This window comes from Microtus ochrogaster, chromosome 19 (assembly GCF_000317375.1).
Source record: "Microtus ochrogaster isolate Prairie Vole_2 chromosome 19, MicOch1.0, whole genome shotgun sequence".
Lineage (NCBI taxonomy): Eukaryota > Metazoa > Chordata > Mammalia > Rodentia > Cricetidae > Microtus > Microtus ochrogaster.
Window position 1 is genome coordinate 21,940,815 of NC_022021.1, and position 27,026 is coordinate 21,967,840.

The 27,026-nt window shown below is 36.9% G+C and overlaps 1 protein-coding gene across 2 annotated transcripts in view; it reads right to left on the reverse strand.

Annotated features, from left to right (window-relative positions):
• Kiaa0825 (KIAA0825 ortholog) overlaps window positions 1–27,026 on the reverse strand; it is a 309,933-nt gene that overhangs the window by 183,801 nt on the left and 99,106 nt on the right. For both annotated transcript variants that reach the window (XM_026783754.1, XM_026783752.1), the window contains exons 5-10: window positions 25,498–25,659; window positions 16,759–16,853; window positions 11,363–11,590; window positions 9,416–9,681; window positions 7,716–7,866; window positions 2,631–2,821 (exon numbers count right to left, since the gene is read on the reverse strand). In XM_026783754.1, the coding sequence (XP_026639555.1) occupies window positions 2,631–2,821; window positions 7,716–7,866; window positions 9,416–9,681; window positions 11,363–11,590; window positions 16,759–16,853; window positions 25,498–25,659 (1,093 nt within the window). The remainder of the gene's footprint in view (window positions 1–2,630; window positions 2,822–7,715; window positions 7,867–9,415; window positions 9,682–11,362; window positions 11,591–16,758; window positions 16,854–25,497; window positions 25,660–27,026) is intronic.

Below are 27,026 nucleotides of genomic sequence, written 5' to 3' on the forward strand. Positions count from 1 at the left end.
GACAGTGGGGCTGATCTATTGGGAGCTCACCAAGCCCAGCTGAACTGTGACTGAAAAAGCATGGGATAAAACCGGAATCTCTGAACATGGCGAACAATGAGGGCTGATGAGAAGCCAAGGATGATGGCAGGGAGTTTTGATCCTACTTAATGTTCTGGCTTTGTGGGAGCCTAGCAAGTATGGATGTTCACCTTCCTAGATATGGACAGAGGGGGGAGGACCTAGGACTTTCCACAGGGCAGGGAACCCTGACTGCTCTTTGGACTGGAGAGGGAGGGGGAGAGAGTGCGGGAACGGGGAGAAGGTTGGGAGGAGGGGGAGGGAAATGGGAGGTTGGGAGGAGGCGGAAACTTTTTATTTCCTTTTTTTCAATAAAAAAAAATAAAATAAAAGAATGGCAAGAGCTGCAATGCTGTTTTATTTGTTTTAAATGGTTTTTTTGAGAACTTCATCCATGAATATTGCATGTAAATCACTCTTCCTCCTCTCTCTTGTTCCAACTTCTGCTGTGCTTCCTCTCAAATTCGTAATCTCTCCTTTAATTGTTATTGTTATACATAACAATCCTCTACAAAAAATATTTGCATTGCATTATCAGAATTCTCTTACAGAAGGAAGGTCTTGAAATTAATTTGAGAAATAGGAGCTGGTTGAAAAAAAATATGAACTATTACACACACACAAACACACACACACACACACACACATCATAGGTAAGTATTCGATAGCAGAACATGTCTCCATGCCATCCAAACATAAATCATCAGAAAGAACTCAGAAGGTCAGGAAACAGGCTCTTCTATGAAAGCAGAGATAGGAAGACATGACAGCCAAGGCACAAGCTGAGATGCCTATAGACTCATAGATTCCTAAAATTATATTTATTTGTGAAATAAGACTGTATTATTTATCTTATTAATCACCATTCTTATTTTTATTGCTCATGTGGCATTTCTTTAAAATTTTAAGCACATTTTATTGTAATCAGCACACAATAATTCTACATATATTTTGTGGTACAACATCTCAACCCATGAATACAATCTGTGAAGGTACATATGTATTAGTAATATATAACATATGCATAAATCATATATATGACTTTGGCCATATGTTATCTAGAGACTACTAGAGCTTAGTAGTCAATAATAACTGGCAATTATCAATAATCACCAGTAATTATAAATAATCACTATTAAGGCTTCATTTTAGTTTTATTTGCTCCTAATTGTTAATAGTTTCTAATTCAAGATACACACACATATTTTGATTTCCATAATAATGATGTTTTATTTTTTATCTCTCAAATACAAATATTCACATATTTTACAGAGAAAATTGAGACGTAATAATTTTAGATTTGTAAAACTTCTAATTTTGTGCAATTATCAAGAACAAAAAGCCAAAGTTCCTAGAGCCTATTAACTAATTAAATATATCATTTATTTCATGAGCTAACAGCAAATCTGATAATATAAATATCTTGTAATCATGAGCCACACTGCAGCCAACAGAGATTTCTATTCATAAGAAAGAGTAAAGGTATTTTTTAATTTGAAAAGGAAGTTTACATCTATATTTCAGAGTTCCTTTTTTAAAAACGGATTCATCAGTAATTCAAAACAGCCTGTGCAAAACACTGTGGCAGGGCCTAAAATCCCTTCAAATCACAGTGTGCTTCATAAGAACATGATTAGAAAATGGTTCCGCTTGCCAAAAATACAGAAAAAACGGAAGTCTCTGATGTCTGCAGTTCTTACTAAAATATATCTGAAAACAGTATCTCATACCTGCATCCCGGTTTTTCACTTAGGCCAAGTATCTATAAAAACAAATCTTTCCCCATGTAGCTCAATGTTATCATTGAGCTCAATTGCATAGTCTTCACTGCCAAAAAATACTAGAATCACATTCTAATTCAGTCTTTTATTTAAAATCTAGTGTCTTCTGCATCTTGTTCTCTTCAGATGGCTTTCAATAATATACAGAAGGGCAAAAGGAAAAATAAAGGGAAAGTCAGGACAATAAATTAGACTATGTTTGTTATTGTTGTTGTTATTTGATTTTTTTGAGACAGAGTTTCTCTGTGTAACTCTGGCTGTCCTGGAACTGTGTAGACCAGGCCTCACACTCAGAGATCTGCCTGCCTCTGTATTCTTACTGCTGGGATTAAGGATGTGCGTCACCACACTAGGTTAGAATGTGTTTTAAACGAAGAGGTTTCCTTAATGAAAATAGTTGTTCTGCTTGCAAAGCGTAGAAAGTAATTAAATAAGAGGCTAGAATCCCTTGGTAGCTTAGTGGACCCAGGTCAGGTATGCTACTCCGTCTCAGCATGGCAATCTTCTCTGCTACATGGCCTTAATGTGCTCTAACCTAATTGTGTCCATTTGACCTATTGTCACCTGTGGGAATATTTCCCACAGGCAAGTGGGTTGTAATGCTTGCAAAGGGAAGAATGAGCAGGGAAGTCGCTTGGGTCCAAACTCCACTTTTGTGGAGACCAGGCACCCCTCGTCTCGGATGTCAGAAACACGCTGAACACACGAGTTTCTGTCTCGGGATTCAGGGTTGCATTTTGCTTTACAAGCATCTCTAAAGCAGTCTCCTTGAAGACCAGCTTTCATTACCTTATCTGTGCAGTTCTCTTAGGACTGGGACATGCCTGAGCGTATCTGGAGGCAAGTAGACACAACGACTTCTCCAGGACCCTTGCCAGAATCTCCTGGGCCTGCTTAGCGGGCAGTATGGTCCACAGATCATGACGCAGAGCCCAGCTGAAGTAATGCCACATCTGGACGGAAAAGGAGCATCTTTCTCCCTGGCAAAATCATCACACATTAAACAACTGAATCACATCTCTCAAAATGTCCGTTTGCTTCCTAGGAACCTAATTAGTTCAGGCTGAGAGGAAATCATTGGAGAGTCGGCTAGATGACCAAGAATGTTTTGACAAGCTGTCAAATATCCTATTGACAAAGGAACATATGTTTTATTTCAATTACAAATGAGATATTCTTGTGTAAATCTATACTGCAAAGAATAAACCTAGCATATTCTTGACTTACCTGGTCTTGACCTGTCTTTTAAAACCTACTTTTAGACATCAGCTTTGTAGTTGCTTAACAAGTCATGCTGATTAACAAAATTAAAATCTGTTTCAATTGTTTATGGAGGAACTTTTCTCTGAGACAATTAGCATGACTGAGTTAATTTTACAAATCTTTCAGATTTTGTATTATAATGGAATAAGACGACTGAAAACAAACCCATGTACTAACTCTTAGGCACATTCAAGAACCCCGGTGTGACGCTCAACTATTGAATACATTAGTACATTAATGATATTTTAACAATATTTTATGATAGTAACAGATAAACAGTAATCCAATCTTACACCATTTTGTAAAGTATAGGTGCCTATTATCACTGTTTTACTATTTTACATACTTCCACAGGGTCAAACTCTCATTTCCCCCATTTCTCCATAGATTTCATATATCTCATATATCTCATACTAACTTTTGCCCGACTTCAGGAGGAGGTTTAGCAGTGGCTGGGCCAAAGGGAACAGGAAGTAAGGAGAGCGCAGCCTGCCTCAAAAGGTTTGCAAGCAAGCATTAATTAGGCAACATGGGGGCTGGTATTTTAACTCATTTCTTCAAACCAGATCAAGATGATCTGAAATAGGAAGTAAAGAATGCATGTTTCACAGCTAATTTTGCTATGTTAATATATCAAAACATAAGCCATTAACATTTTCTGTTTTATCTCTAATCACATCTCTTTTGCAATCTGCTGTGTCCACCAGCATAGTTTCAAGTGTTATCTAAGAAGTATCTGCTTTTGCCAAGGGCTAATGTGAGATTCCCCTCTGTATGCTGTGAATATGTTTTAGTACCATTGGTTAATAAAGATGCTGCTTTGGCCCATGGCAGATCAGAATAGAGCTAGGTGGGGAAACTAAACTAAATGCAGGGAGAAAGAAGGTAGAGGGAGTTAGGGATATGCCATGTATCTGCTGAAGGAGAAAGACTTCAGAACCTTACTGGGGAGCCACAGCCTCATGGTGTTATATATATTAATAGAAATTGGTTAATTTAAGTTATAAGAGCTAGTTAGGAATACGCCTAATTTGTTGACCAAGCAGTGTTATAATTAATATAGTTTCTGTATGATTATTCAAGTCTGGGCAGCTGAGAAATGAAGGCACAGTCCCCAATTACAAAGGATAATGTGTCCCCTGTCATCCCAGAACTTGAGTGGCTGAGGAAGGATGATTGATATGTCTTGAAGCCAGGCAGAGCTACATAACAAGTTCCAGGCCACTCTGGGTCACAAAGGGAAATCCTGTCCCATGAAACAAGCAAAGATAGTCTGCTCTCTTCCGAACCCAAAGTTACCAGCTAGTCACACAGATATTTACATGGCATTCTTTTGACAGTTACATTGATTACTAAAATAGTGTAGTATTTGAAATAATAGTGAGTGATTTTCTAATGATACTAAAGAAGGAATGAAACTATTATTCTCTGTGTGGGAAATTTGGACTCAAAAGTATCAGAGTTAAGTTTAAACAGAAAGGGATTTAGAGTAGGTGGTCTTTGACTTCCCAATTAGATAGGCTAAACTACTTAACAGAAAAATGTATAAAATTAAAAGCAAAGCAAAATTAATGTTCCATTTGTTTTGTGGTGTGTAAATGTAAACTGCTCATTAATTTCCTGACTGCTCAGACCCAAATAATCACACAGAAACTGTATTAATTACAACACTGTTTGGTCAATGACTCAGGCATATTCCTAGCTAGCTCTTACATCTTGAATTAATCCATTTCTATTAATCTATGTATCAACAGAAGTCTGTGGTTTACTAGTAAGGATCTTGTGCCTGTCTCCTTCGGGAGCTACATGGTGTATCTCTGACTCCGCCTACTTTATTACTAAATATCTCTGTTCAAATTTCCAACCTGGCTTTGCTCTGCTAAACCATTGGCCAAAATAATTTTATTCCTTAATCAATGGTAATAGAACATATTCAGAGCATATAGAGGGGAATGCCACATCAGTGGTGTGTTCTAAGAACTCTTGTCAAACTAAGAGGGGAGTCTCAATGTTTGATTCACTCAGAACTTTAGATGCAAATGAAATGGACTCTTGAATCAGCTGATGCTGGAATTTGTGATACGGGATGTGGCCTAATAGCAGTATGATGAAAAAGATTTCCCATAATTTTCAAAATAGAGGAAACCAATTTATTTCACAGCTATCTTTTAGCACAGAGATTTTTTCTGTTCAAAATGTAATGTGTGCATTTTTAAAGACTATAAATTGTTTCATGCCTTTGAGGAGTTCTCATGCAATGGCCTTTCTTCTACTAATTCTCTCTAAATGAATACAACATCCGAGGGTGTATGTGGAGGTTTCATTGGACTAAATATGACTCATTTTTCTTTACCTGTTTCCCTGCTTGTTATTTCAAATGTATTCTGTAGTAAACATCTGTCATTTTTATAAACCCACTATAATATAAACAGATGTGAGTGTTTGCTTAGATTATATATCAGGAAACATGCAGCTGTACTTTATTATAGAAGCTACTCAATATTATCTCTGAAATGAGAATTTTTTACTTTTTGACTACTGGAAAACACAAGTTCCTAAAATTGAGCAGAGGTCAACTATACAGAAAGCTTAATTTTAAACATGCAATCTCAATACCCATGGCACTATCTGGCCACGGCTTCAGTGGAGAAGGCTCCAGCTCTTTGACTCATGCAGTTTAGAACATAGAAATGTGTGCCTGTAGTTCACTTGTTCATAAAACATGAGCAAATATTGCTCCCTGGCTTGTTATTATTTTACTATTTTTCTCTATTTCACTGTGCACATGGTCATAGGTTTCTCTGAGATCTCTACTCAACCCATCATTTCCAATCAGTCATGCATCATATATTTTCCCTTAAAACAAGCTTTCTATAGTATAGTTCTGTTCTACAGACCAGCTGATATGATGGGAGAGAGGAGAAAGGGTCCCAGTAAGTAAGATACACTGTGTCAGGTACACCACTCATTAAAACAGTTTAAAATCAGGGTTATTTCCTGAGCCATCTAAACTTTTGGTAGGTAGGAAAGCACTTTTTTCTACGAATAAATAAGAACTGTCAGCTCTGCAATTAAATTGTAACTACCTACCGTGTAAGTGTGTGTGTGTGTGTGGAGGGGGACTCAAGTACTGTGTAATCACAGAGTAACAGTCTCTTTATTTCTGTCTTTGAAGCTAAAGCCTTGCCATAAGATATGAGATGTGTGTTACATGGTGTTTGTTTTATTTTTCTGTTTTCTAAATACTCAGTAGCTCCAGTAGCCTGTCCTCAGTGCATACACTTAATTTACACTGTACAACTGTTCTAGTTCCTGCTTTGCGTGAGAGGAAACATACCCTGACTATACGCTGAGGTGGTGCCTGATCTTCACTGCAAACATCAGATAGACTTGTTCATTAGTATCTGGCCACAGTGAAATAGTTTGAAACATGATGGTTCCACTTTCTGTCACTCTGTTTACCTCCAGGCAAGGGGAGTCTGTGATGTTGCCAGAATAGCGGGTACCAATACTTTCCTTCTTATCTCAGGCTACCAACGGTACCATACCACTTTCTCTCTCACTTTGCTTGCTGCTACCACTAATGTTTGAAACACAGCAGGTTTGGAAAATGATGTATGGATGTTCTTGCAAAGAGAAAAACTATCTGGGAAGGGATCTAAAGAGATGAAACAGCCTAAGGAAAATGGGAATGTCAATAAGAGCATCTTATTAGTGGCCACTGTTTTAATAACATCTATGATATCTCAGGCACAAATACAGCCCATGCCTAGCGATGGCAAGAGTGATTTCCGAATAAAAGCACACTCTCTTTTTCTAAATACTCCATAGTGGTTCAGACAATCAAGGAAAATGACAATCATAAGCTGTGATCCAGAAGAAAGGGTGCTATGGCAAATAAAGGTGAGTCTGGTCACTGAAACTTTTAAGCCTCAAGTATCTTTTTAAAGATATATACTTTGCCCTTGCATGGATTAGCTTCAAATATTATATGATCTATATACAATCTGCGGGATTGAGTGGGAAAAAGCTACTAAAGCCTGGTCATGAATAATTTTAATTGATTCTCAATTTGGTTATAACGGGGGGATTATTTGGGCTTTAATTTGGTAGGTATTTAGGATTTTAAAACATGAGCTAAAATAGTAAAGCATAAAATGTTAAGATGGGTCTTAGAATGTACTCTTAAGAATGAGAAGTGAAAAATAAACATAAAAGTAAAGCTGTTTAATAACAACTATTTATTAAACAACATGAAAGGACATGGTAAGAAAAGAGGCTAGGACACCTATAATGGCAGACTGAGCTTAGCCCTTGTCATCTGTGTTGTCATTGAATCTCATTATGCCCCAATTCACACAGTGCTATAATCCTGCAGCTCAAATCAAGTTATTTTTACTTTCAAGCAGAAGGAGAGCTCTGATGTCTAATTTATTTCAGGTTTCCAAAGACAGTGTTTTTCCAAAATACAAATCCAATATTTAAAAAATATTATCCTAACAGCCTTCGTGTTTTAGTAGTATGGAGCTCATGTTTCCAATTAGCCGGAAAGCAGGTAGGCAGTAAAACATATTTGTGTAAAAAGGACAAATAGTAAACTTAACTTCACACCTCATAAAAAGCTTTGTGGTCATCCCAGCGGTGGCTCTCAGCATCCTGTAAAATGCTTGTAGCACAAACTCTGACGCAGTAGTCTGTAAGCTGAAACTGCAGAGTGTTGATGAATTCCTGACACTGCTGGACAGGCACCAGGAATATGGGTCTGTTCAGAGGGGATGATCAAAGAGACAGAGATTTAAGGCCTGTGCAGTAGGAGGTAACAACCTCCAGCACTACAAATGCTTTTCATTATTAGATATCAATCATTCATTTCCTCCCAAAGCTGAAGGCTGTATCCACATTCACTTTCCAAAAAGAAAAGCGGGTGGGGGGAGCTCGCCTTTGTTTTGCAAGTCCTTTAAAAACGTACATCTGCTGTTCTACAAATACGCACTTCACCTCAAGACAAACTGTATTGTCAATACATCATTCAAAACTAAAAGTCTTCTTTGTAAGCCTATTATTAGAGATCAGTGCATCATTTAGGAATTAGGTTATTATTATTGCCGAAGAGCAACACACACTTGTCAGAATCAACTTTTCTAAAGCTATCAAACATCCCATAAACACACTTTTTATTTTTTAAAAATTGTAATTTTGGAGATGTCAATTATCTCATAAACTGTTTTTAAATAGTCTACAGAAATGAAGTGATTTCTGGCATATTTTGTTTATAAATTCAAGTATGAATCACAACATCTGACTACTTATGAGAATTTTAAAAATAACATAATGGTATCTTACATTGAGCCAAATTTATTTCGCTTTTATCTTCAGCTATTTATATCACACTTCCTTATTTCATAGCTGAGAGACTATGCAGGCTGCATAAAGAATATAGCAGAGGCTCTTGGGCTGTGCTGGACTTGCAAGTTCACATGTTCCTTTCAAGGCCCCATGATAGGTTCTACAAAATTCAATTGTAACCAGAAAGAACACTTGATAGTATCCATGGCGACTTTTATCTCCATACAGAAAACATATTGTATTTTTAGACTACTAGTGCATGAGAATTAAGATTGGCAGATGCTTCTTCAAATATTATGGATAGTTTATTACTAAATAAATGTCCTGCAATATGTTTATACTAGGCACCAAGAGGGATTAAAATGCATTTATTCACTCTGGCAGCTCTGAACAGCCTGTTGGATTAGAAGCAGAAGCAAGAACTGAATATTTCACAAATGTTTATATGTGGGACAGAAGCAAGCTTAATTTCCCTCTTCTATGTGGTCAGTCTTATGTGACCTATGGAAGGGATGGGGCAAATTCTTGTCATAACAACATGCAGAGCATGGCTGCCCTCTTCTGTGCATGTCTTTAGTTGGGGTTGCCTTTGCTGTTATCTACACATCAACTTTAATGTAACCCATGTTTGACCTTTTAAGCATTTCCCAATCAAGAAAGATAAAAATAATCCACCATATTATTATTTTCTCAATGATTTATGTCAACATTTTAATTTTCTTTTCTTTTCTTTTTTTTTTTTTTTCGAGACAGGGTTTCTCTGTGGTTTTGGAGCCTGTCCTGGAACTAGCTCTTGTAGACCAGGCTGGTCTCGAACTCACAGAGATCCGCCTGCCTCTGCCTCCCGAGTGCTGGGATTAAAAGGCGTGCGCCACCACCGCCCGGCTAACATTTTAATTTTCTAACGTCTGAAGAGTGCATGTTTCCTTAAGCATGAACATAAACTTAATTTAAAAGATACTCACTTCTTAGTTGTCTCTCTCATCAGATTATCATACTGCATGAAATGCTGGGATAAATAGGTTGCCGTGGAGAGGAGAATGTGCAGGTTCTTCAGGGGTGCTCTGGAAGGCACCTCCCTGCCTCTTTCCTGCAGTCTTTCCAGGACAGCTCTTGCCACTTTACAGCAGCCCTCCACGAAGTTCCCTCTAATTTCCTGGAGAGAATCATCTCTGCATGCCAGAGCCAGAGGAAGCATAGTGTCCAGCTTTTCCATGATGTCAGAACAAAACTAGGGAAAAATAAATGTGGCGCTGAGTTATTTGTATTCTGACAGCACTGTGTAATTTATGTACAGAGGAGCCAAATTCCTAAATAATGAATTTGGCATCAAACATAAATATAATGACACAGCTTTATAACAATCAATTTCTCAGTTGTAGAAAGTTAAATGTTTCATGTCAAATAAGGAAATACCAAAATGATGTCTCTCTATATATAACCTTCAAACCTTATGCTCACCAGACAGACATGAAAAAGTCATGAGCCAGCTTTATATGACAGTCCCTTTATGTGTAGTCAACATGACTCAAGATAATATGTATCCTTGATATTAATTTCACGTTACTTTTGAACTTGCCCTAATTTGCAACTACTAAATTTCTGTATACAAACATACTTCACTAAATCATACAAAGAATATTAGTTTGGCTTAAATAATCCACAAACAATAGAAACAATTTCATGTAGACTCGTGGCTTGGGTAAATAGCCAGGATGTTTCAGAAGAGTTGTGTCTCTTTTCATTAGTTACTATCTACTGCTTTCTTTAACGGTAGAGGGGCTGAAGGCACAGCCTGCTTCTACATCTGATTAGGCAAGAGAGTTCCCCAAGAAGGGTCTGGAGGCTCAGGTGGCAAAAGGAGAATGAAGTAGGGACTCTTAAGAACACCCATCACTGGCTGCTGTATCTACAGTGGGGTGGGTGCGGAGTATCATCACACAGTGGGGTGGATATGGAGTATCATCACACAGGGGGGTGGATATGGAGTATCATCACACAGTGGGCTGGGTGCGGAGTATCATCACTCAGTGGAGTGGATATGGAGTATCATCACACAGCGGGGTGGATATGGAGTATCATCACGCGGCGGGGTAGATGTGCAGTATCATCACACAGCGGGGTAGATATGGAGTATCATCACACAGTGGGGTGGGTGCAGAGTATCATCATACAGCGGGGTGGGTGCAGAGTATCATCACACAACAGGGTGGATGTGGAGTTGTTGAAGGAGCAGCGGGCTGTGTTCCTGCCGCCAGCTCCCGGCCACCTGACTAGCTTATGTCCCGAAATAACAACACACAAATTGTATTCTTTTAAACACTGCTTGGCCCATTATATCTAGCCTCTTCTTGGCTAACTCTCGCACCTGGACTAGCCCATTTCTAATAATGTGTGTAGCACCCCAAGGTGCGCTTACCGGGAAGATTCTAGCCTATGTCCATCCTGGGTCGGAGCTTCATCGTGTTTGCCCAGAGAGGGGAGCTAAGGCATATGAGCTCACTTCCTCGTCCTCCCATCATTCTGTTCTGTTTATTCTACCCACCTATGTTCTAACCTATCAGGCCCAAGCAGTTTCTTTATTAATTAACCAATGACCTTCCTCCATCATGGAGTATCTCTTAATGTCATTCTAGCTTTGTCAACACTGCCCATCTTATTGAGACCTTCTTTCGGGTTGCCTCAGAATAAAGGGGCAAATGTTAGCAAAAACAAACACGTCTATTTTGGTAGCTCTGGAGTATAGATACCAGAGAAGAAAATATGCCCGGATACCAGGTCCTTTCCAAGGAACACCACCAGTTGATCTGTAGGCTACTTTTACAACCCTTACATTGGCAAAAAGAAAGAATAAATAGAAGTAATGCCACACCTGCCAGCAGCAGTTTGAAGCAATCTCCTCTGATACTTGCCTTGGCAACTTTCTTTGGTTGTTCTTCCTCAGGAAATATGTGACCTTCTCGCCAAACTTTTGGGACATTTACAAGGTTCATAGTGTAGCTCACAGCTGAGGTTCTTTCCATTTGCTCCTGTTGGAGAACTTTTGTGGAAAAACCTTCAATGGCTGTTGATATGCACTGTCCCATGGCAAGAGAGCTCTCTTTAAATACATTTCTCCAGTCAAACTCTAGTAATGCAGCCTGAAAGATATATGTATATAAGATCATATTCATATGAATTTTTACTTTCAGATCAAATAGCTTAATATAAAATTATTACTTTCATTCAACATGTTTAATAGAAACCCTTTTGATATAGTCTAAAAGCCATCCTTAAAACCTGAAGAATATCACCCTGTGTGTGAACCAACACACTTAAAACCTGAAGATATCACCCTGTGTGTGAAGCAATACACACAAATATGCACACTCTTTCCACACAGCAACATCACAGCTGAAGTCACTTTAATTCCTCAGTGCATTTAATCAAAAACCCTTTTCAAAATTTAATAATTTAAGAATTGTTCAATAAAACCATCTTTAACAAGAGCTGAAAGCTACAGTTACAACCTATCACATAAAACCTTTAAATCCAATATGTTTAATAAAGTCTAAATTAGATTTTTATAGTCTTTTTAAAGTTTACTGTTAACTAGAATTGCAAAATAAGTTAGCATTTAATATTCAATCTTTGATTTCTCTTTTAATCTCAGGATTCCAGACAAGCTAAAAAGAGAAACAGCAATAAAATGAATTTCTCAGAGAAAACACACATTGCACCTTTCTGGTTTTAACTTGCTTAGAATTTCATTTAGTCTCTCCACCACAAAGCGGTAGGCTCTTTGTTTTGTTATAAAAGATGAGGAAGTAAAGTGGTCTGCGTTGCTTTGTACGTAAGAGGAGATCACCGTGTCACAGTCATTCTTTGTCTGTAGTGGCTTCCCAGTAGATTTTCATTTTATATTCTATGCTCATAAGCAGCTCCTCTGGATAGCTTCTCTTCTTTTGTTTTATTTTACATTTTAAGTTTTTAATCTTATATATTGTGATCATATTCTTTACTTCCTCTATCCTCCCAGATCGCCTACTTCTCTACCCATCCAACTCCTTGTGGTTTCTCTTTTAAAACAAAACGAAAATTGAATGTTATAATCTTGATGAGCCAATTTGTTTCCATTACTGTGATAAAACACCATGACCAAATACAGCTCAGGGAGGAAAGGGTTTATTTGGCTCACACACAATAATCACAGTTGATCACTGAGGGAAGAATGCGCAAGAACCTGCAGACAACTACAAGCATGAAGGAGTGTTGCTCACCGACTTGCTCTCTGTGGCTGACTCAGCTTATTTTCTTATATAATCAATGACAAGGGGTGGCACTGCCCACAATGGCATGCCTTCTACTACATCACTCATCAAGAGAGAAAATGCCTCTCAGATTCATCTACAGGTTAATCTGGTGTAAGCAAACCTTCAGTTAAAGTCCCTCTTCCTAGAATACCTTAGCTTGTGTCAAATTAACAAAAACTTATTGGCACACTTGGTTCAATTTTTTTAACTTTAGTCTTGCTCTAATATGGAAATTCACTTGCTGTGAATGTAGACGTCCCCAAGTTCCCTAATGTTCTCAAAAGTACTAAAACAATGAGTAGTAACACACTAAAGCTATGCTTAGAAATCAAGCTGTTTCAGCATATCTTGTCTGTAGTAACACAATACTTGCTCCAAATACCGAAGACTATGGGATGAGGGCTAGAGAAAAGACTGTGCTGCTGAGTGTCGCAGAGGACTAGAGTTTATTCACAACACCATATCAGGTGGCTCACAAGCTCCTTCAGCTCAATTCCAGTGATCCAGTGCCTTCCTTTCTGGCCTTCTCCAGTACCTGCAAACAGGTGCACGTACCATTCCCCTACCCACGTAAACACACAGTAAGTCTAATAAAAATCTTTTAAAAAGTAGACCCTAGACCCTAAATCCCTGATCTATTTTTTGCTTTTCTTGATATCAGAGTTTTAAGCTAGAAAACTGAGTTTAACTGGATGGTTTCCATGTCCCTTTCAGTCTAAGACTGTGGCAATCAGGACTTTGAGATGGCTCAGTGGGGTAAGACAGGGGCAAATGAACTTGCTATGCAAACCTGATGACTTTTTTTTTTTTTGAGGACAGATCCCATGGTAGAAGGAAAGAATAGATTACTGAACACTGTGCTTTGACTTTCACTGCTGTAACCTGGCACATAGGTATTTTCACTTGCACACACACACACACACACACACACACTAATGAATCAGGATAAATCTATGAATTATTAAGATTAGAATAATTAGGCTAACATGTTAAACATTTATCTAACATCACATTTACACATTTTATACAACTATCAAAAATATTAAAGATGGTTTCTATACAGTTCATGAGTTTCCAAATCTATTGTCAAAATAATAAATAGCTCCTGTTTTTGATACTTAAAATGTAACTAAACTTTTCTATCTAAAGTTTATTTGATCCTATAGCACATAGAGCTTAAACCCATCTCTCAATTATATTTGAGTACAATTAACCAATAACTTAATCTCCTTACTGATAAGTGAAGATCAGAGGATAAAACTCAGGTATCTGTTCTTTCCTTCCACCTGGAATGCAGGTATCAAACATAGGTCACTAGAGGTGGAAAAATTACAGCCTGTGGTATAACAGCAACTTCTTTTTTTTTTTATTGAGAAAAGGAAAAAAAAACAAGTTTCCACCTCCTCCCAGCCTCCCATTTCCCTCCCCCTCCTCCCACCCTTCCCCCCCTCCCACCCTTCTCATGGGACACATTAATGATAAATACGCTAAAGGAAACTACCTCTATAAAAATGAAAAACTATAAAGCCCTAATCTTTTTTTTTTTTGCTTATTTCTCTATTGGAGCACAAATATTCATCAAAGTCTTCCATTTATGCAAGGAACATATTTGGTGAATTGTTCCTGATTGCTATGGCTGCAGTCACTTTCCCTATCCCTGTCTAAGCTTTGCTCTCTGTCTGTACAGGGATGATCTTTTCCTGTTATAACTGATATGTGACTGTAATATGCTGGCCATATGAATTCTGCTCCAAGAAGAAGAAACAAAGATATAAATCTACCCTTACAAAGAAAACTGCAAGCCTCTATGTCCTAAAACTGTCTTCTAAAAGTCTATGTCTTCATGAAAGATTGCTTGTTTCTTTTCTTCCCATCTGATATTTGGTATCACACACATTCCAGTTAAAATAAAGAACATTTGTTAGTTAATCCAAGAAAACAAGAGAAAACTGAGTAGCTTTCTTTTCAGTGCACAACAGTCAGAAATTGCTGAATCCTATTTTCTATTACGTAATGCTAGATTCATTCCGAGTATGATTTTCTTCTTGTTGAAGCACTATGTATCCTTCTGAGTGCTCCTAACCATACCCTTTGCTCTCTAGGCTGAGAACTGTTATAAACTATACAGGCAGTGTATTACTCAGCATTAACTGAGAAAGCAGAAGCCATGTACAAAATTTCAAGAGGAAAGTTTAATACAGGGAACTGACTACACGTGCGACTTATGATTGCAGCGTCCCTCTGCAGCAGTGGTTTTCAAAGGATCATACTTGCTTCCTCCCTCCCAGTTCTTTTCTGGTGAAACTAGTGAAATGTTAGAAGTAGGACATAGTAAGCTATATAGGACATAGTAGCTCACTAAGGAAATACCCTTGGATTGTAACAGTTTAGGATGCTTCCTGTCCCACTGTCTGCTTCCTGTTTGCCACAATGATGTGACCAGCCACGTCAGGCTCCTGTGACAGGGACCGAGCTGTTTCTACTGTCATACTTCTAGACCAGTTATGGGATGAAATCTGAAATCATAAAACAAATACATTCTTCTTCCCTTAAGTACCTTCTGTTGGGTGTTTTGTCGCAGTGATGCAAAAGTAACTTACAGTAACCTAGGTGACAGAAGACTGGTGAAGCCAAGCACAAACTATGAAGCACAACACAGCAGCAAATCACAATCACACCAAGACTAAAAAAGCAAACACGTTACTGTGCTTTGAAAAAGAGGCTAAGTCAAGACACAGCTGCCATGAGGAACTGTAGTCACATAGAGAATGTGGTGTAGGCACGAGCCACAGCCAAGGCCACAGGCTCACAGAAGTAGGAGATAGGGAATCCCAATTTTTCTCTGCAAATTCTGCCCTCCAATATTTCAGTATCTTTAATTATACAGACATTCCCACGATCTAGAAGGCAGGGGAGTCTGGCAACATGATTCTCTACAATACAGAACAGAGCAGAGGCATGGCAATGCACCCTGTACAGATAAACAAAGACATTTGTTCAGACCTTCATGCCTTTCCTCGGAAAAATTAGCATTTATCACTCTGTAATGGTTACCTACAGTTCACATTCTCAAAATACAGACCCTAAGCCAAGATAGGAACAAAAGTTTCTTCTTGATTTCTGTTTTTATATCATTCTCATGAACTGGACTGTGCAAGAGAACAATGAGACAACTTGATTTTTGTTAAAAACTTTTTCAAATTGTTAGCTCATGTTACTTGTACCAATTTATCGGTCTTCTTATGACATCTTTACATACTTATCCAAAGTACTTTGATCATATTCACTTTTATTCTCATATTTTCTTTCACCCCTCATCTCTAGCTGATCTTCCTTTATTCAAGTTCAACACCATTCTGCTTACAAGTTTTGACTTATATAATCTAGAATCCACATTTTGAGAGAAAACATCTGTTTTTCTGAGTCTTGCTTATTCACTTAATGTGATAATCTCTAGTTCCATACATACTGAATAAACAAAGAACTGGTCAAACTGTCATGTTCCTCCAGCCTATTTTCTTTGATTCCTTACATTTTCAACAGCCTTGTATCTATAATGCATCATGAAACTTTGTTCTTTATGAATGAATAAATCTATTGTGTGAATAAATCTATATGTTTTTCATTCATCCATGCTACTGACAAGTGCCTAGGGTGAGTCTATCACTTGACTATTGCAAATGGAGACATAGGAAAATAAATAAGTAGCTGTATTGTGTGGTGATCTAAGGAGTGGCCCAGGAAAGTCATCCTTTTTCTTTTTGGTGGGAACACCACACTGATCTCCCTTGGGGCTGCCGAGTTTCCATTCCCACGAACAGTACACACAGATTACTTCCCACTCTCATCAGCATCTGCTCTTCTGTTACTTGATGATAACTCTTCTGAATTTTTGCCTAAAACTTCTGAGGGAAATTTCAATCAAGATTATTTGGAAACAAAGGGAAAACTCAAATATTTTGATACACAACAGACTTATGGAAATGCAACCATGTTATATGTGAATAAAGTCTCACCTCTTTAACTGGTAACAATGGCTCTGGAGGAACACTGACTTCATTTGCTATATGTTTCTCTCCCATGGCTTCCTTATCAGATTTTTTCACTATTCCTAAGCCAAGAAAAGGAAATAAATACAAAAGCATTCATTTAAAAAGAACAAACTTGGGTTGGAGCACTTACTGCTCTTCTAGAAGATCCAGGACTGTTCCCCGGTACTTCAGGAAGTTCAGAACTAAGTGTAACTCCAGTTTCAGGGACTCTGATGCCCTCTTCTGTCCTTTGCAGGGACTGCATGCACATGATGGACATTCATATACTCTGGCACGCACACATACATATTAGTGAATTAATCTTTTTTTTTCAAAAGAACCAACTAGTCTAGAAGTGATTAATGTACTAATTACATAGAAAATCACATACACAGTGATTACACATAACTATGTGTGTGTGTGTGTGTGTGTGTGTCTGTGTGTGTGTGTAATAATAGGGAATACAGTCAGTAAGATACAAGCTGGTGGCAGTATTGCAATTATGCAGGCATATACAAGGTAGAGACCCCTTTTAAATATACAACTTGATGAAATCTAAACAGCTTATAATTATATTCCTATCTGGCATACATGCATGTATAACCTGCAGAATAAAGATCCTTCCTCTATATTCATGTTGACAATACAGGATGACATATGAGTAAAAATTAATATTAACTTCCTTGTTAATTTCAAAAGTTCAGTTTTGTCTGGTGTGGTGGTATAGGCTGAAAACACTTTGTGAGTGTAAAATAAGCCTGGGCTTCACAGAAGTCAGAGTTTAAGTACCACACTTAAAGCTGATGGGGTTACATAAAATACTAGCACTTTCTTGAAAGATGAGCCGGAGAAACAGCTCCGTTTAGAAAGTGGACTGGGTACTTCTTATTGATCCCCAGCACCCATATACAACCAGAAGCCTGGAGCCCATGACTATAATCTCAGCACTGGGAGGCAGGCACAGAGTATCCTACGAGCTTTCTTGGCCAATTAGTGTAGCTCAATTGTAATGTTCCAGATCCAATGACTGTCTGAAACAAATAATATGGTGACCCGGCAAGATGGCTGAGCAAGTAAAGACAATTGCCTGATGATATGAGTTTGATTCCCATGACCTAAGTCATAGACAGAAAGAACTCCTAAAAGTTGTCTCTGATCTCCATATGTGTGTTGTGGCATGTAAACATCCGTACACATACAGGCACACACAAGTAAACACAAATGTAAAATTTAAATAAGTTGGAGAGGAATTAAGAAAGACACCCAATGTTGGCTTGAAACCTCTACTTGTACACAAAAACATGCACCTGCACACATGTACACACACACCATCATCATCAGCATCATCAACATCATCATCAAGAACAGAATGCATAGAAACATAACGGTATATCAGGAGAACAAATATGCTTTCAGTAATTATTAACAATTGTTAATTTGAAAAACAAAAACATTGGGACAGAAATGGACAGATATAATCACCAACTCTTAAAAGGGAATTATTTTTGCTATTGTTAAGTTTTATAATAAAGGAAGTCTTTCCATGGTGCAAAATTTAGTAACTAAATACAAGAAAAAAAACTTTCCATTAACCAGAGTTAACTTTGCATTAACCAGAGTTTGATTAAATGAATCATGTATTGCATACCTTTTTGTTGCTTGGAGTTCGTATAGGATGATAAATTTCATAGTATAATCCCATTTTTATTTTCTTTTACTAGACTTCAAGAAATTGTAAGAAACAGTTTCTCTATTGTTGGCAATTTTCTCAGTAGATATTTTAACCAATAAATTCATTTAGTAGATGGGTGCTGTTTTCTTCCTGAGTGATACTTTGAATTTAATTGTGAATACATTCTAAGGAATAAAGTCCTCAGAAAGAAGTATGTTTTATTCTAATGATAAAGTTACTTACAACATCTGTTCACTCTGAGTATGCTAGAGGAATGCCTACTTAGATAATAACACCTCCACTCCTGTTTGGGTAAGTGTCCCCCAAATGACCTGCAGGTTAAAGTCTTCTTCGTCCCTAGCTTCTGAAGCTATTAAGAAGTGGTCAATCAGTTAACAGATGGCTTGTAGCGCCCTTGAAGGGTGTATTGGATCTCTGCAAGAGCAGCAAATATTGAACCGTCTTTCTATGTTTAAAATCTTATGGTGATGTTGTATGTCTGTGCAACTGATAAACTGATACTGAAACATTACTTCATATACTTACAGTTTCCCATAGGATTTACTCTTTGTGTTAAATAATTCTATGGACACTGTCACGTACACAGTTCGTTTCTCTACCACTAATATGTCCATATGGAATAGCTTCACTATTCTAAACTCCCCCTGCCGATATATAACCCATGTACCTATTCCTTTCCCCTTTCCCTGGCAATGTTTTTATAGTTTCAATTTCAATGTTTCTATAGTTTTGTTTTTCTGTAACAATATATAGTTGGAATCTTACAGTATATAATTTTTTTTAGATTTAGCAATAAACAACCTTGGTTCCTCAGTATCATTCCATGGCTTGATCATCTTATTTTTATTGATGAATAATATTCCATTGTATTGATAGACCACAAATTGTTTATTGATTCACCTACTGAAAAACATCTTACTTGTTTCCAAATTCTGGTAATTATGATTAAAGCTGCTGTAAACATTCATATATAGGTTTTTGTAAGGATTTAAGTTTTCAACTCATTTGGATCAACACCTAGAAGTGCAATGACTAGACCATATGGTAAGACTATGTTGAGTTTTGGAAGATTGTGCCAAACTGATGGGCAAAGATGCTCTACCGTTTTACATTCCTAACAGCAATGAACAGAGTTACTTTTCTACTACACACTTGTCAGAAAGTGGTATTTTTAGCATTTTTTAAAAGATTTTTGCCATCTAATAGGTGTACAGTAATATCTCATTTTAATTTGCATTCCCATGGTGACATACTATTTTTTGCATATTTTCCTATGCTTAGTCACCATCTGTCATGTTTAGTGAGCTGTCTACTCAGATATATTATGCATTCTAAAATCAGGTTGCCTGTTGAATTTTAAAGGTTCTTTGTATATTTGGATATGAATCCATTATCATACATGTATTTTGCAGTTCTTATTTTTACTTTGTGTCTTTTCATCTTCTTTGTGAACTTGACTATTTATTTAACCATTCCACTTAATAAACTTATCTTTCAGATACAGTAAGGCAATTGTAAGATACAGGCCAAGACAACTGTCCATAGCTCAAGAAAACTTGACATAATATCATGAAGTATGACATCATACAAATGAAGCAGAGAATGCTAAATGTTTATCAATGAATACACAACAATGGAAGACTCTTCATAATCTACAGCAAATATGAATATGATAAGTATAGAGGCTTAATCAAGTTGTATATTTATAGGAGCTTTATATCTTGTATATGCCTGCATCATTTTAATACAATCAACATCTTACTGCATATATTCCCTATATATTCATATATTTCTATGTTTATTTAAATGCACCTACTGGGTGCGTAGTTTTTCTACACAGTTATTTTAACCTGCCTGAAACTACATATGCTAATCACATCTAGAATGGTTGATACTTGTTTTGTAAAATTTATTTATTCTTTTGATGTGTATATGTATGTTTTAGATTTTATGTATGTGCACCATACACATGCACAGCCTGCTGAAGCCAGAAGAGGACATTGGATTCCCTGGAACTGGAGTTACAAGCAGCTGTGAGCTGCTCAAAGTAGGTGCTGGGAACTGAATCTAGGTCTTCTGGAAGAGTAAGTGTTCTTAATGTCATCTCTTAGTCTTAGTCATCTTTTTTGTCCCAGTTGGTTATTTTGGGATTAATTATTATGAATTTGTTTCCTTCTCTTTTCTCAGGAAATGTTCCTGCATTTTCCTAATTATCCACTTTTAATAGGATGACAATCATTTATTATTTTAATATAGGAACATGTGTAGATGTACTTGTTTCCAGAAAGTAGACAAGCAGAAAAAAGTTGCAGTTTCATCTTGACTGTATATCCCTTAGGTTTGTTCCAAAGTTTAATGATATTCATATGTTCAAAACCAATTTATCTGAATACTCTACAGGAGCTCATGAAAGTAGCTAACTTTAAGAGATACTTACCCTTGAAGCATAATCTTTGCAGATCTCTTTCTGGAAGTAACTGTGTGACATTGCAGAGCTAGAGTTTAAGTCTTAGGGAAGAAGTTGACTACCTTCTAGTTAACATTTCACTCCTGAATGTTATAGTTATTCAATAAACAAAATGCCCAGATGGTAGAAACCATCTGCCTATCTTCAGGACCAGTTAGACAAAGACAATATTCCTAAGCCATTTCTTGCTGGTTCATAACTCTAGAATGAGTGACTTTCAATTAATTATATTAATCTTTAAAATATAATACCCCAAAATTAAAAGACTTTTAAGAAACTTATCTTTAAGTGTAAAAGTAAATGGAGTCATTTTTAGATAGGATTAATGACAATCAATACACGTTAATAAAATATTTCATGAATACAACATTGCAACATTTTTATATTTGTTTGCCATTCAATTGGCCAATTTCAAAACTTAACAAAATAAAATTCTACGAGTTCATTGAACAACTGGGGAATTACTGTATATATTTAAAATAGATTGAAAATTCTGTACACACTTTATTATCTACTTTTGGCTCGACTTTGAAACATAATTATTCGCATGAAACCAACAGTGGGTTCTCTAAGTATATGCCTAGATTAAGAACCTCAGAAGAGCAAACAGGGTCACAAGAGTTCCAGCTGCTCAACAGCTTCCCCTACAGAGTTCTCTGTGGTTCATTTTACACTTCTGGCTATTTTGCACACTGCCACTTTGCTCTCTTTCACAGCACTGGAGGTTGGCAGTACTTCCCTGTGACATCCACTTTCACACCCAAATTGGTCTTCATAGGCTCCCATTGTGCACACTTCAAGGCAACTCGCCTTGTTGGCAGCTCTGAGTGGGAAGCGCAAGTCTTTCTTTTCTTCACTGCTCTTCTCTGGCTCACAAGCAACCTCCCACCAAAAGCTGAATCTGTAGAAGAGACTACATCCAAGAGATAATACCATAACAAAGTATGAAGAGAAGCCCAGGTGGCCACCTTGCAAATTTCCAATGTGGAAGCCTTCGACCTCTCTGCCCAAGAAACAGCTAAAGTCCTAGAGTAATGAGCTTTAGAAGCCCTAGGAGCCTCTTTACCTTAACTACATACGCCTCCCTAATACAATCCCCTAACCATCTAGCTAAGGAACTCTTAGAAGCCATTTGACCCCTCTTAAGACCCCCTAAGAGTACAAACAATCTTTCAGAAGATCTGAAATCTTTGATTCTTCTGAGACAAACCCTAAGTGTTCTTCTTACATCCAATTGAAGCGGCCATTGCGCTTTGTCGTTGCTGGTGCTAAAGAGAAACGAGGGCCAAGAAGCCTCCTGGTTTAGATAAATCTCAGATGCCACCTTTGGAAAAATTGAGGAACTGCCCGAGAACTACTTTATTCTGAAGGAGCATCATAAATGACCCCCCCCCCAAATCAAACCTAAAGCAAGCACGTAAAAATACCATCACACAAAAGAGACACAGGACGGCATCAGTACAGTCAATCACTTTCTCAACAATGAAATCAGAAAACCATCAAATCTGACCAAACAAAACAAATAGTAGAACTATTAAATTTTCTTTCTCATAAAAGATTTATCCTGTCTCTATCAATTCTCTTGTTCACATTCTGATTCCCAAGAGTAAACATTAAAATACAAAGTTAAATGTGTGATTAATATCTTTTTACATCCTGTATGTGATGTTAAGCATTTGGATATTTTTAAAACATCCCGAAAATGGGGGGAAAAAAACCTTCATTTTTTTATATTGTTTGGATTATATAGTCACATGAGGCCACTTTTATCAGGCTAATAAAACATGCTCCAACGAAAATCAGGACCCAGGAAGCCACCTGGCTTGCTCTCTTTCCCTCCATTCTCTTCCAGAAAGAGTTTCTAGCAAAACCATACAAATAAGTACCTTTTGCTTTCTATAGTAATTCATCTTAGGTATCTTTTCCCTCCTAATTCAAAAGCCAAAGTTTTTGAAAAGAACTGATTAACACTGACACACTCAAAGAAACATAAGTTCCCCCCCCCAACAATTTCCTTTCAGATCATTCTTTACAGTCATTTATATAAAGTTGTGTAGGATTGAAGCAATCTTGGTTGTCTTACACAAAACAAAAACAAGACTAAACCCAAACCCATGAATTTCAACTTCAAAGAAAGCATATATCACAAGGGCCTGTGGAATGGCTCCAAGTGGGGGTGTTTGCTGCCAAGCCTGACAACCTGGGTTGAATTCCTGGAACCCACATGGTGGGAAGAGAGAACCAATCCTGCAAGTTGTTCTCCTCCTTACACACACACACACACACACACACACACACACACACACACACACGTGCATAAACTTTTTGGCTTATTTTTAAAAACAATTCTAGATCATCAATATGAAGTGAACCTAGAGTGAATTAGAGAAATTTTAACACATTAACCTCATTTATTCATTGAACAAATCTGTATTAAATATATCCTGACAGCACATATTATTTTAAATGTTAGGGAATTATTAAAAATATTGTTAGAGCACAAAAATATTTTGAAAAATTAAAGAATACAAATAGCCAAAAAGAGATGTTTTACTACTAAGACATTACTCAAAAATTACTCTTAAATATTGAATTTGATAACCCACAAATATGGGTTAACAGCAACTGTAAATTATGATGTGATTACAGAGATTTTTTGACTTCACATAATAATTGCAATGCCTGCTCTTGAGTGTGAAGTGTCTGCGAGCCTCACCAAGGCTCAATCCTAATCTAATACAGTGGAATACGCCTTTCTTTTTCCCCTAAAATCAACAGCGAAAATCTTTTCTTCAGATCTTGCCTATTTCAGTTTTATGTCCTTACAACATTCCTCTAACAATATTAGTCATGTTGCAATTAAGAACAAAGCTCTCTCATAACTGATACATACTGTCAAAGGCTGTACTAGGATGAAAACAAGATGTACATGGAATTCAGGGTTTTTTTGTTTTTTGTTTTTCATCTAAAGAGAACTGAACATAGAAAAGTGAGAACACATTATCTTGGCTGGTCATGATGGATGAGCACCAGTAGCTAATATCAATTCTGTGAGGCCTTAACATAGCACCAAAAATTTGTAAGTCTTAGGGTTTAAAATTCTCTGAGCTCAGATCAACTCCATTTAGACAAGCAATTAAAGCTCTCATTATCTCTTAATTTAGTCAACAGTTCCTGTTTGGTTTTTGCTTAAAGCATTTTCTGTCTTACATTCTTGCTGGCATCAGAACTCTGTACTGCACCCTTGTTTTGTCTACTGAGCGGAAATTTGGTACAGTGATGGCTACAGGTTGGCTATAATTGGAGTATGCCTACAAGAGCTCAGATGTTAGAAGCTTAGTCTTCCAGATGGTAGTAAAAGAATGGAGGGCACCGGAGAGGGAGAATGCAATGGGTGGGTACTGGCAGCCCCACCCTTGGGAGGGTGCTCACCTGAGTCAGCATACATTTTGGACTTTCTCCAAAACTATGAGGTAAATAAGCCCCATTCCTTTCTAAATTATCCAGGCTCAGAAACTTTGTTACAGTAATAGAAAATGAACAAATACAACAATCTGTATTACTTTAGAACAGTGCTACCTAAAGTTAACCTGAAAGACAGAAAATTGCTTACCTGTGCTAAACATAAAAGAAACTTCATCCCCAGCCACTATCTTTTCTAATACACAAGTCAAAGTAAATAAAAAAGTACAGAACTATGTATTCAAGCAGAAGCTAAAGATTTATTGTTCTTAGATATGGGGTTTGCATGTTAAAAAATTTATTGAATTCCTGCTTTTCTCAATTTGTTTTGAAGATGTAGCCACTTTCTCAGCACGCCACACATGGTCATATGTGAAAGAGAACTGTGGCCGTCATGGTGAAGAAAAGGTATACATGAGACAACAGTGTGTCTTGGCCATATCCTTTGACTGCTACCCATATTGTCAGAAACACTATTTCAACCTACACAGTAAAATAGTTTTCAAAGAGATTTTGTTTCAATTAAATTAGAATAATACATTACAAAATTAAATAACTCACAGTGTAATAAATCACATCTGGTAATCATAACTTTTAAAAATCTTATGCATGACCTAGTATGATAAGTTATTTAATTTTCACAACTCCACTTTTGATATTGGAATCTGAAGTATTGGGGCCTACAAAGAGAGAACTTGGTGTATTCCTACAAGTCTACTGGGAAGGTGAGAGAGCTCTGGCCTAAGGAGACTCGGAAAGCTGCTGGAGGAGGTCACCTGGCTTCTTGTGGCAAGAGCACAGGTGCTCTGCCACCCAGTCTGTTCAGTCTTTCAACAGGCCAGCCTGTGGTTCTTCCCAAGGAAAAAGATACAATACTAGCCAAGGGCAATTATCCAAACAAACTTAGGAAGTTTTTGCCCATCAGAATTAAGGACGCTCAAAGTGCAAACAATAAAAAAAAAAGCCTACACTATGTGTCATGCTGAATATTAATGCAAACAACTTCATCATGTACTTCTTTCAAATAATGGTACAGATTAAAAGTGGCAGGGAGCATTCAGGGAAAAATTGTCTATGCATGACTAACTAAAGAGCACAGTACCTGGAGCATTCCTGGGCATCTCAAGCAATAAAAACGCCTCTTCAAACAGTTCCTGAATGCTTTTTTCCAGCTTCAAAGCGGATTCTGTCAGCTGTGACAGGAATCTGAGTTCATGTAAGGACGAAGAAGAGTGTCTTCGATCCTGTGGGCACCCAGAGCTGACTGTGAAGAAAAGATAGACACTATTACACATTTTACTGATTTCTTTGGAAAGTTCTAGAACATTCGATTTGATCATATATATCATAAAATTGACAAGAGTTTCATAATTTAGGCAAGCTTGTTCATCATGAGACACATATAAAAACTTTCTAGGGGAATAATTTCTTCCACGAAGTTATAGATAAATATCATCTGTGATGCAATTATGACAAATAACTAGCTTGCAAGTTGTTATAAAATAGATAACTTATACAACTGTATTTTTTAAGTCTATCATAATTTGACTCTGATTATGAGGAAACATCAGACAAACTCAAATTAAGGGACATTCTCCAAAATAAATTAGCAGTACCTTTCAAAACTATTTGTGCCAGAAAACAAAGCTTCATAAATATTACAGTGTAGAAGCATACAAAAGACATAATAACTGAAGCCATTATTAGATTCACCCCTAAAAATATGTGAAATCTATTACTCTTTCACAAGCTTCTTATTTCTTGGTTTAAATATTGAACTGTAGTTATGAAAAAGATTCTTTTGATTGAGATAATATGTTCTGCAGAATATAAGAACAAGAGTCTACCACATAGTCTTAATTAAAAGAAGAGTTTTGAGGAAAGAATTAGAAAGAGAAGGGGGAGAGGTAGAAAGCTAAGTGAAGAAGCACAAAATGTAGATGTGTAGTAAAATAATAATACTCATGCATTTAAGGAATGTGGATGTAAGGAAATCAGTAATTTTCCCTGGTATTCTGATGTAGATTTTCCTCTGTATGCTGTGAATATGTTTTATTACCATTGGTTAATACAGAAGCTGCTTTGGCAAAATAGAGCGAGGCAGGAAAATTAACCTGAATGCAATGAGAAAGAAGGAAGAGTCAGGCAGATGTGAGTTAACAAACCACGAGACTCGTGGTAGAATATAAAATAATAGAAATGGGTTAATTTAGGACATAAGAGCTAGCTAGGAATACACTTGAGCTGTTGACCAAAGAGTGTTGTAATTAATATAGTCTCTGTGTGGTTATTTGGGTTTGGGTAGCTGGGAAGCAAAACCACAGTCTCCATTTACAATATTCAGACAGCTTTATAAATCTGAAATTTAAAATATAAAAGAAAAACATCTAAAGAACAGATATAACTTCTCAAACTGTCTGTATTTTATTTTTATATCATCAAAAAGAATCAAATTAATGTGGCAAATGGGTACAAACTATATAATAACTACATAATCCATGAAGCTATGTTTAAAATTCCCTCTTATCTGAATAATTGGCGTATACATTTTATGCAGGAAAATACAACTTATACAAAGACTGATGTTTTTCCTCACAATTATACTACTAGTCAAATTACACTTCCATTTAA